Source organism: Talpa occidentalis, unplaced genomic scaffold (genome assembly GCF_014898055.3).
Source record: "Talpa occidentalis isolate TD23 unplaced genomic scaffold, MPIMG_talOcc4v2.1 talOcc4.5, whole genome shotgun sequence".
Lineage (NCBI taxonomy): Eukaryota > Metazoa > Chordata > Mammalia > Eulipotyphla > Talpidae > Talpa > Talpa occidentalis.
The window spans coordinates 45,910,003-45,922,656 of record NW_023604861.1 but is presented as its reverse complement, the minus strand read 5'-3'; the positions used below and the strand labels follow the sequence as shown (position 1 = coordinate 45,922,656).

Sequence of the window (12,654 nt, the reverse complement as noted above, 5' to 3'; positions counted from 1 at the left end):
CCAGAATGAATATTCCATACCAATCTTCTCATAACTTTCATTTCATTTTTCTATACTTCAATATTTAATAGAAAAGCATTTTTATTATTTGTTGGTTCTGGCATTTTAAAGTATGTTTTGAAATACATCTTTGAGTTTAGAATTTTTTTCCCAATGATTATGTAGGGCATAGAAATCAAAGATTTAATAGGTTAGTTTCTCTCCTTCAGAGACTTTGTTTCCTGGTTTATGTTAAATCTCTGGAAAATACCCATTTCAGTATTCCATTAACTTTTACTGTGGGACTGTTCTTAAACCCATTTCTTTCCATTCCATCTGAAAAAGAAGCTTCATGTTCTATATATTCTCAATAGATATTAGCTTCATATTGTTTTAACCACTCTTGTTTTGTATTACTAATCATTTTGATATCCCTTGGAGGGAACCTATTTTAATTTCTATTTAGTAATGAATTTTTGTTTTTAAAGTTTAATTTGTGTTACTTAATCATAGCATAAGAGAACTCTAGTACATTGCTCTTCTTTGCTCTTCTATAGTATGATAATACTTGCTTGCTCCATAATGTATTACCTTTGATGATGGGAAACGAGCTGTATGTTTGAGTTGATTAGTTATATATTTAGTTTCTACTGTGTGCTGTTTAGTATGCAGAAACTAGGCATAGAGATATCAAAAAGTCTCTGCCTTCTGGAGGCTGACATTCTAGTACAGAAGATAACCACACACTTAACGTAATATAATCATTGCTTTGAATAAAAATGAAACAGGGAAATGGGCTAAAGAGTCAGTTGCTAGTTTAGAGCTAGATATATAGGTAATTAATGTCTCCATGAGTGATGTTAGGTCAGAGATTTGAAGTGAAAAACAAACTGTTTGAAGATCACAGGCAAAATTGTCTCAAACAGGACAGAAATTACAGTTGCCCTGAGTGCTTGAAGGCCAACAAGAAAATGAGTGTGGCAAAAGTGTGGTAAGATCAAGAGAAAGTTAGAAAGGCAAGAAGTTAGAGCTTTGTTTTATTTTGAAAGCAATGGGAAGCTGTCATTGGAGGATTGTGAGCAGGTGGGTGGCATGTTCTGGACTGATCGGGAAAAGGTCCCTTTGGGTACTAGGCAGAGTGGCATGGAGGACATGGGTAAATTGCATGTGCAGCTTGAGTTAAAACCAGGAAACCATATAGGAGGCTAGTTTAGTAATGTAGGTAAGAAATGATGTCATTTATTGCAATTTCCTGTAAACTCTCTATTATTTTAGAGTAACAAAACACAGGCTGGTGATCTAATTATGTAACTCAATTAGAGAGCCTGGGATCATTTTTTTTTTCTTTTTTAAATAATAAATTTTATTTTTATATTCCCCATACAATTGGGATCATTTTAGATGGGCTTGAAGTTTGATCAGCTGACATCTGTGGCTCTGTGGGCCCTGACACTCACCGAATCTTAGTGGCCATAGTTCAGTTGTTGTTTGGGTCACATTTACTCTTCATATGTCATCTTAGCAGTTTCAGTCCCCAATTTTTTCATTCGTTCATTAATTCATAAATGTCAAGTACATCTGGTACGTGGCAGGCACTGTTATAAGTGCTGGGGATACAGCGCTGAATGAGATAGAAAGCACCCTTGTTCTCAAGGAACCTGTATGTTACAGCAATGTTTCAGATACTGTGGAGAGATATAAAAGTAAATATAAATACAAATTAAAAAAGACATATTTTTAAGTATTTGTCTTTTTCACCTATTAACACCTCTTAAATAGATTTGAGTGAGTGATTTTCCATATTCACTTCAGTGATTTTTCTCCAAAAGCATGAAAGATACTTTGTGTACTGAAAGTCAGTAGCTATTTCTGAATTATGAGGAAAACAACCTATTTTTAAGCAGTGATTAAGTTTTCATTTTTTTCTGCATTAATACTGCTACTGTATCAAGACTGTAGTAGCTCATACATTTATTTAATAATGAAATTGTCTCTCTCCCACTAGACTGTCAGTTCCATGATGGAGGGAACCTATTTGTTTTTGCTCACCATTGTAGTCCCAGCACATAATCCAGTTCCTGGCACATAGTAGGTGCTTAATCTAAATATTTGTTGAGTGAGTGAGTGAATGGATTTGTTTAATTTTCCAGAACAAGTTAGAAGTCCACCTTTCCCATTATGCTACTTAGCATAGACACAAGTAAAGCATAAGAAAACCAAGATTTAAAAAATCAGATGTTAAACAGCTTATGGGGCTGTCTTGAGGTCATTTAGTCAGTGTTTTCTCAGTGTTTATGCATTCCTAGTTGTTGTTTTAAAACCTGTAGTAGTTGCTTCTAGGCACTGCAGAACTCTAGCATGTTCAGTATACTGTATTGCATAGAACTTGAACTATATATTATTTTAAATATTTCAGTAAAATACAAGAGTATTTCCTTTGGTTATTTTGCATCTCATTTCTAGAGCATTCAAATCAATTTGAGGTATTTCTGCCAGTAAGAAATTGTTCTGTGTTAAATGACCATCTCAAAAAAGGTATTTCAGTTTTTTAAACAAAAACATGCACATATTTTAACTTTAAGAAAATGCATATATACTGGAATAATTTTTTTTAATGGAAAATGAGGCTACTTTAGATTGTGGCATTGAGCCATCATGGGGCTGTCCACTGTGGTGAATTGTTCGTCTCTCAACTACACCTTTGGCAGTGTTTATAAAATCTTTTGATGAGTCTTCTCCCATTGTCATTCTTTTTAGTTTTCTCCATAACTTTCCCCATTTGTTTTCATTTTTCTTAAGCCCTCTAATCAACTCTACTATAATTATTTTCCAATTCCTCTCTTGTCCCTCCTGAAGTTGGATGGTTCTAGATTTTTCACCTGGGGAGGGTGAGTGAATGAGAGATGAAACCCTTAATTTTTAAGGGGTTCTTCATGCACTTAAGGAACTTGCCTAGATACTAAAAATGTCTAGGAGTTTGGGTGGAGAGAGAAACAGTAAATCAGGTAGTGGGTCAGGGGAGCTTGACATATTTGTCACAGAAAGGAGAACTACAGTTAGTATGACTAGATCTTCAGAGATTTTTTGATTGAGGGTAAGTTTTTATATATAAGTAAAAGTAATGGTTGAAAATTAGCAGCAAGGAGTTAGAAAATGCTCCCTGAGGTTGAAGAAATAGAAAGTTGAGAACAGAAAGTGGTTCTTGGAACAGTAGGAAGAGTCAGGAAAATATGAAGGACAAGAAAGAAATAAGGTACAATAAATGAATGAGAGTAGTATAGGATAGGAATGTAGGGTTAAGGGAAGGAGTATTATTTTCAGGCTTGGGGATATTGTGCTGGGAAGGCAAGAGTAAAAGTAAATTAACTTTAGATATCTCAGCTTAGATATAGATTGCTCCTGTGGTGGAACCATCTGAGGGTTGTAAGTATTACTTGACATGGACTCAGAGAGACAGAGTGGATGGATGGCCAGGAGGTGTTCAGTTTATCTCACAGTGTCAGGGATATGGAGAATGGTGTCACAGTGCTTTGAATCTACTATCTCCCATAGCCAGAAATCAGTGGACACAGCATAGCAAATTCAAGTGCAGTGAGATGTTAAGTCCGGGCAGGTTAATGCAGTAACTCTTAGAATGCAGGGCTTTTGTTGGTCTTAAAAATAACATAAAGGAGTTTCAACAAAAACAAAGAAAATAATCCAGTCAAAAAATGGGCAGAAGAGCTAAAAAGAAACTTCTCTGAAGAAGAAATGCAAATGGCCAACAGGCATATGAAAAAATGTTCAACATCACTTGTCATCAGGGAAATGCAAATCAAAACTACAATGAGATACCATCTCACACCAGTGAGAATGGCACATATTAAAGAAACTAGCAACAACAAATGTTGGCGAGGTTGTGGAGAAAAAGGAACTCTCCTGCACTGCTGGTGGGAGTGCACACTGGTCCAGCCACTATGGAGAGCTGTGTGGAGATTTCTTGACCTCCTAAACAGAGCTTCCATATGATCCAGCAATTCCACTCCTAGGTATTTACCCAAAGGACACAGAAACAGTAATTCCAAAGGGCACCTGCATGCCTATGTTTATAGCAGCACTATTTACACTAGCTAAGCTATGGAAACAACCCAAATGCCCAAAAATAAATGACTGGATCAAGAAGATGTGGTACATATACATAATGGAATATTACTCAGCAATCAAAAAAGATAAACACATGCAGTTTGTAGCAACATGGATGGAGCTAGAAGGGATCATGCTCAGCAAAATAAGTCAGAAAGAAAAAGAAAAATACCGGGTGGTCTCACTCATAGCAGGAATTTAGAAAACCTAAATAAGAAACCAGGAAAAAGACTAATCAATACAAAGTAAAAATCAAAATCAACAAGCATCTATAAACTAGAGACACACTACCCGGGGCGGGAGGTGGGGGGCGCACAGGGAAAGGAAAGATTAGCGGCAAAATAGTGGGGGGGGGGGCAATTGTATGGGGAATATAACCAAAATGAAAATGCATACATTGTGCGAAGATTAAAAAAGATGTAAGAATTATATAAAATAAAATATTTAAATAAAAAAAAACATAAAGGAGTTTAAGACTAATAAAATCTCCCAGGACAAGCATAGTAGAGAAGTAACATATGTATGTAGTTACAATCTTATTGATTTGAGATCAGAGAGTGACATACCTGTGACATATATACAGTTAGAGATATAACCATAAAAAGAATTCAGTATTGCTTTAGCAGCTGCTCCCTAAATGGGATACTTCTTTTCATATCAAGATTGAAACCATTCTTTATTTCCTTTTAACATACCTCCCCATTGTCAATAACTCCAAAAAGCTTTACTTTTTCTGACAATTTGCAAAGATGGAGGGTATTCCATTTTACAAACTGAAGCAAGGCCCTTTGATTATCAAGGTGTTGAACTTTTTCTCATGTTTCTGCCATTGATGAATTCTGTTTCTATAAATTGTTGATTTCAAGTTCTTTGCTCCCTTTGTATTTTTTCTTTTATATAAACTGCATGCTGAAGATGTTAATTTTCAGGTTTAACTGTTTTTGAACAGTTTTTGGTGATACATTAGGACTTAATTTTATGCAGTTCTATCAGTAGCTAAAATGTGCTTTTCTTACTCCTTTTATCTGACTTCACCTAAATTTTCTTCTAAGTTTGTGTGCTTTCACTTGAAAAATGTAAACTGTAATCTTTCTGGAATTTATTAAACGTGCGTTGAGGATCTAAAAGTTTAATTTCCTAATTAGGTAGTTTTTCTGAGAATGTTTTGTTGACTAAGCCCTAGCTACATGTTTGTGGGGCTAGGTCTACACTGGCGTGGTACTTTTTATACAGCTTGGTGAGTTGAACAGCCTGATTGGAATCCTGACCCTACTGTTTCTTAATAGTGTGACTTTACCCTCTCTGATCCCATCTCCTCATTTAAAATAAGTCAATAATGGTATCACAAGGTGGTTCTGATAATCAAATGAGATACTACCTCCAAATGCCTTACTCTGCTACCTTAGGGCGAACAATGCCAAGTAGAGGGGAAAGTGCTTAGTGTTTTCTACTGTATTTACTAATATGTTTAACTTACAGTATTTCTTGAAGTTATAAAGTCTCACATTTGGACGGGACCTGGGTTAAATAGATAATTCCTAATACCATTATTTCCTAATCCTGACTGCATACAGAGTCATGTGGAGGAGATTTAAAAAGTTCCAGGTTGTAGACATTATCTCTGATTTACTAAATTAGAATTTCTAGGATATATGGCCCAGTAATGTATAATTTTAATAAACTTTCTGTGTGGGCCTTATGTATTTCACTTGGCATTGGCAAAAGGTTGCCCAACATCTGCTTTAAAACATGTCGTATTAAAAAAATAAAATAAAATAAAACATGTCATATTGTTGGTTTGAAAGATCAGGAACATTTGACTCCTATTAAAAACTGCCCTTCAGCAAAAACCAGAGGGGGAAAAGAACTTAAAATGCACGTTATTCTGCGTCGTTCCAGGGCTGCACCTTAGCATATAGAATAATAGAATGTTTTGTTGGCCATGTGTTTGTTGAAATTTCTAAGGAATTTTAGGAGACACTAGATATGGGCAGATCTCATAAGATCATGTGGCCCTTTGATCTGGGAGACCTGGGGGAGTTTTCCAGAGTGCCAGTAGTGTAAAAACTTGTCATAATGTTGATAAGATTTTACTTGACTTTTTTTAAAACCATTCTCAAGAAAACTGGATTTTCTCATTACATAACTGAAAGAAAGGAAAGCAGAAGCCTGTGAGAACCTAGATGGTCTCATTAGAGATGTCAATTTCTAATGTATTTATGAATTATAACAAAAATGACTATATATGCAAAAATCTTGTTAAATTGTAATGTTTGTGGGGTAATAGGTCAGATCATCTAATAAAAAAAGGCTCATTTCTTACCTTTCCATTATGTAAATGTATGAGGATAGGCTTTGCCCTTTTCTCATGAATCAGAATTGATTTTATTTTAAAAAAATGATTCTCATTCATCTCAACTTTATTTTCCCCAAATTCAATCATAATTTTTATGTGTGAAAGATAGCCACCTATGAAAACTATTAACAATATAATAATATTGCTAACAATAACAAACATTTAAACTTAGTACTGTAGCATAGATATTCTTTTTAAGTTTATTTTTTTAATGGTGTTATTATTTCTGGAATAATTCTCTAATATATTTTTATTTTTAGAACTTTTTGACAACTACATGCAACAAGATGCCCATGAATTCTTAAATTATCTACTAAATACAATTGCTGATATTTTACAAGAAGAGAGAAAACAGGAAAAACAAAACGGCCGTTTACCTAATGGTAATATTGACAGTGAAAATAATAACAGCACACCAGACCCAACATGGGTTCATGAGATTTTTCAGGGAACATTGACTAATGAAACCAGATGTCTTACTTGTGAAACTGTAAGTATATATACAATTTTTCATAGAAAAAAATGTGAATATATTAAAAGTTTGTGGAGAACTAGTAAAGGAGGTGAACTTGAAAGTTGTAATGCATAGGTATAATAAAGATCTTAAGTTAAAAGTTGTCAGTTGAAAGGTAACCATCTACATGGTTTCATAATGCTGCTTATTAACAATGTATACTGACTGAGAAAGAACTTACTGCAGATTGGTTTTGTTTCAATATAAGAGACTATCATGTTCTAAAATTATATTTCTTAGTTAAAATAATTAATAGTGAATATTAATGCACCTATAGGTCGGAGAGGTATATTAAATTTTTCATTCTATTTTCCTTCGATTATTTTTATTTTTCATGATTCATTTAAAAACATACTGTATATACTCAAGGAGAGGAAAATATTCACCTGTGTGTACTTTGTAAAGATGAACAGTAGGGGAGAAGCTTAAAATTGATTGCACATAGGATCAGATACTGTTATAGTCTTACCTTGTTACCTGATTGCTCACACATGAAATGAAAGCTCAAACTCTTAAACATCCATTATCCAATTTCACAAATAATACCTGTTAGGGACTTTTCTCGCCTTCAATACAGAATCCACGTTAGATGTTGGACTTGGCATGTGGTCATGTTTACTTTCCCCTCCTTTATAAACTAGAGCATTTTCAGAGTTTTCTATCTTTTATGATGTTTACATTTTTGAAGAACATGTCCCTTCCTAATTTTTTTATTTTTAAATCCAACATTCCTTATATCGAGTTTGTCTGATGTTCTTCCAGTTAGATTTAGGTTACATATTCTTGGCTGGAACAGTTCATTGTTAATGGATCGATCTCAGGATATGGCATATAGTCACACAGCATCCATCTGCCCCTCATTGGTGAAATTAATTTTTTCTTCCATTCAAGATGTTCCATTTCACAGTATTATGATGATTTGGTTTTTATGCTCTTGTGATTAGTAGGCAGTATGTGGGGGGCACATAAAAATTTCCCCCAAGATTAAACATCCTTTGATGATTTTTGCCTTATCAGTCTTTATTTACATGGTTCTAGTAATTTTTAATAGCATAGGAAAGTAGCGTCATTCTTATTAGCAAGAGAGTCCACAAGCAAGAAAAGAGAAGCATTTTATGTTTGTTAGTTGGAATAATGTAGTCAACTTGGATGATTAAATCTGATAAACTTAACACTGGCAGAGCCTAATAGTTAATTATTATTTTTTTATTAATTGACCTTAGAAAAATGGAGTAGGAAGTATAGTGAATTCCCAAATACTTCTTCCTGACTGCATTCCGCTATAATTAACATCTTCCTGTAGTGAAGTATATTTGTTGTGATTGATGGGCTGATATTGATACATTATTTATTATAAACCAAAACCTATGATTGACATTAGGGTTCACTCTTAGTGTTGTCTGTTCTTTCTCTGGCTCTGTTTTGACAACTGTATATGCCATTTCAATATAATGCAGAGTAGTTTCACTGTCCTGAAGATCCTGTGATCCAGGTTTTCATCCTTCTTCCTCAGCACTCTGGGAACCAATGATCTTTTCACTGTCTCCATAGTTTTGCCTTTTCCAGAATGTTGTATAGTTGTAATCAGATATGTATGTAGCCTTTCAGATTGCCTTCTTTCACTTAGTAATATATAATGTTAGTAATGTTTCTCCAGGTCTTTTCAAAGCATGATAGCTCATTTTTTTTTTTTTAACTTTCTTGTGAATTGTTTTTTTTTTTTTTAATTTAATTTAATTTTTTAAAAGATTTATTTATTTATTTATACAAGCACTGGGAACAGTCAGAAGCACGGGAGGGAGAGAGAATTCACCAGAGCCAGAGTGGGGAACAGAACAGGGAGACCAACGAAATACACTGCTGAGGGGAGCAGCGGGCGTGGCAGGAGAGGTCTGGGCGCCATGTGGGACCCTCGCCTGCAGCTGGGGATCGAACAGGTGCTGCAGAGGCTGCGGGGCAGCTTCACAGCCCAGCGCTCAACCGCTACGCCACCAGGGGAGGCCCTCATTTCTTTTTTTAATCACTGGATTATATTCCACTGGATGGATTTATCACAGTTTACCCATTCATTTGTTGAATGACATCAATGTTACATCTAAGTTTTGATAATTATGAATAAAGGTTCTATAAGGACCCCTGTATAGGTTTCTGTGTGGACTAATTTTTTGACTCCTTTGATTAATACTGAGGAGTGCAGTTGCTGGATCATGTGATATTAATATGTTTAATTTTGTAAGAAACTGTCAAATTGTCTTTCAAAATTGTCTTACCATTTTGAATTCCCACAAGCAATGAGTGAAAGTTTCTGTTGCTCCACATCTACATTCTGCATATGGTGCTCAGTGTTTTGTTGGTGGTTAGCTAGTCCAGTGTGTGTGAAGTAGATCTTTTTTTTAATTTGAAATTCCTTAGTGACATATGATGTTGAGTATCTTTTTATATGCTTATTTGCTGTCCGTATACCTTCTTTGGTGAGGTGTCTGTTCATATCTTTTGTCCATTTTTAAAGTCATTTTTGGGTCTAATTTTAAGAGTTCTTTGAATATTTTAGATGTCCTCTATCAGATACAAAAGTCTGTCTCAATTTTTTTTTTTTTTTGGCGTGAATATCCCGTTTTTCGAGCACCATTTGTCAAATCAAGACTATCCTTTCTTTGAATTGCCTTTTTTTTTTTGGTCAAAAATAAATGAACTGTATTTGTTGGGTGTATCTCTGGGCTCTGTGTTCTGTTCCATTGACCTAGTTGTATATTTTTTCCCCAATACTATACTGTTCTGATATCTGATGCTTATTATGGTAAGTCTTGACATTAAATAGTGTCAGTCTCTTTTTGTTTTTTAATGCTGTGTTGGTTATTCTGGTCTTTTGCCTTCCTATGTAAAATTTAAAATCATAAGAACTTTAGAAGCTGATTACTATCCATAAAATAAAGTGCTGTGAACTTGAATGGTATAATGTTAAATCTATAGATCCTAGTTGGGAAGAACTGACAGCTGACAGTATTCCATGTAGTACGTGGACTATACATTTATTTATATCTTCTTGATTTCTTTCACTCGAGTTTTGTAGTTTTCCTTAAATCAATCTTTTACATACATAGTCTGTTGGATTTATACCTAAGTCTGTCTTTAGGGTGGGAAGTGCTAATTTAAATAGTACTGTGTTTCTCTCGCTCTTTTTTTTTTTTAAGCAAGTGGTGATCCTTTGGATTCAACCATTAATAAAAAAATAAATGTACAGATAACCCATACCATTGAGACTATTGATTATACCTTGATCTTTTTAATGTTAACCAAGCATTTGCAGAGCTATCATTGTCAATAGTGTAATTTTAATTAATGAACACAATATTAAAATTCCCTTTTCTAAAGAAATTTTTATTGATGAGCCTCTCTTAGATCCAGTGAAAGTGGTATCATTGAATGCTTGAATACATTAAACAATAGCCTGTGAAGAAGTTTCTGAATTATTGGTGTGTGCTTTGTTCCTTGCTGCAGTTGTCAGTTAATTGCAGTAATGGTCGAGTTTGTAATATTTGATGTTGGGAATTAGACTCAGTACTTATCTCAATTCAATCTAATCAACTCCAGTTATTTTAGGATGAGTATTTTGGATATGATTTATTTAAAATTTTTTTAAAAATCATAACTGAATCTCAAGCTTTCAGAGACATTGCCCAATTATTAGAATAATTCTAGTTACTGTTCTACTGGAATAGTAAATGTAATCAGGATTTGGCAGTTGCTTGATGTTTGGTATAATGGAATTAGGTCTCTATTAGGAGATACACGTATAACTTGGCCTTCAGTGAAACAGAAAATAGTTGAATTTCCTTAGCATGTTGAGAAATACGTGATAGGTGCAATGGGGAAGGTGATTTGAGGCCCTATCTAGAGTTCTTTGGGATTTTGTGTTAATACCTTTTGAAGTTTATTTTGCAGATGGGAATGATAGGGAACAAAGATTAAACCTTTCTGAAGTACACAGTGATATTAGCTATCTTTGTTAGCACTCAAACATTTATTTCTTTTGTAATGGATGGATAATGAGCCTTTTTTTTTTTTTCCCAGTCATTTGGTCATTAGGTCTTCATGTGACCTGCAATATATATTTGCAGATAGTATCACAAGAATTAAGAGGGTGAATTGAGAATATTTCTTTAAGATCTAAGCCATCATTTTGCTTATTCAGAAAATGACCATTAGTGCTACACCCTTGTGAAACTAAGCTAAAGGAACAAAATTCACAATTTCTCAAGAGTAACTTTGTATTGTGTTTTCACTTACTTTTACAAAAATATTTATGTACCAGTTGTGCCAGATAGAAGAAGATGGGTAAAGGTTAGAAAAAGATGAGTAAGACATAGTTTCTGATCACAAAATGCTTGTAAAGTGGTGAAGACTGAAAAGCAAATTGTCAGGCAATTCTAAAACTAGTAAAATGTGTTATGCTGTGGGTACACTTAAGGTGCCGTGGGAACCAGAAAATAGTAGACCTAATCCAGATGGGAGCAGGAAGGGTTGTAAAAGCTTGAGGATGAGACAGTGCTTGTATAGCAGATTTTAGTAATATAGTTGTTAATATAATAATTGGTAGGAAACTGATTAATAAGACTCTCTTCTGGTGTTCTGTTATGTTATATGAGTTTTCCTTCTTTGCCTCATTTCTTGGCTTTTCTTCTTCCATTTATTCTTGAAATTTGGATGTGTTCCAGGTTTTCATTCCTTCCCTGCATTGGGAGGATCTTGTTCCATTTTATTATCACCTATGCTGATGACTCAGTAGTGCAGATCTCTAGCCTATACTTTTTTCACTGAGTTTTACACCTGTACCACCTAGATACTGGATGTGACCTGACATTAGGACTTGGCAGTCCAGCAACGACGTATTGCCCCACTTAGTGATCACCTCATACCAATACAATTGTAAACACAAACATAGTAACTCAGGCACATCCAGATAATCCAGAATATCTTTAGGTTAAATTTTTTTTGTTATAAAAATGAAAATTAAAAATGAAGACCCCTGAGAGAAGTGTATTAGAATCACTAATCATAGGTTGAGAAACATCAGACTTACTAATCTTTTTTTTCCCTCTAGTCTACATATGAAGAAAGCCCTAGCTAATTCAGGCTTTAGCTTACTTCTACTATACTATCTGTTGTCACCTTACCCACTTTTCTAGAAAACTAGGCTGGTTGTTTTCTTTAAGCACATTAGGATTTTTTTCCTCCTCTCTGAGTTGTCTTTTTTCATTGACTCTTGAGATCCAGATGAGTTATCTTTTAGTGTAACTATACCTTGTATACCCAGTACTATTTACTCATATTTGTTTCATTATATAATATATATTCTGTGTGTATGTCTAGCTGTCTAACCACATAATTTTTCACAACTTAATGATGCTGAGCTTATAACATGGATGCAATATTGAAACAGGAAAGTACTACTCTCCTGGGTATTTAGTCTCCCCTGGTTGAGAGGCATAGGGGAATAGAGTAACCTAACCTAATTATTATTATTTTTTTTGTTAAGGTGGTTTACCCTGAGTCACACAGAACTTTCTGTTGTATGTTTTTTTGAGAATTGAAAGTAGACATAAATGATGATTATAATTTTTCATTTTGGATCAAATTATTTTCTTAAATGCTAGAACAAGATCGATAGCTTGACCTTTGCAAG

General features: G+C 34.3%; 1 protein-coding gene across 2 annotated transcripts in view; it reads left to right on the top strand.

Moving 5' to 3' along the window:
* Positions 1-12,654, top strand: part of USP12 (ubiquitin specific peptidase 12) — an 83,816-nt gene that overhangs the window by 56,551 nt on the left and 14,611 nt on the right. For both annotated transcript variants that reach the window (XM_037527069.2, XM_037527070.2), the window contains exon 4: positions 6,718-6,947. In XM_037527069.2, coding sequence (XP_037382966.1) covers positions 6,718-6,947 — 230 coding nt within the window. The remainder of the gene's footprint in view (positions 1-6,717; positions 6,948-12,654) is intronic.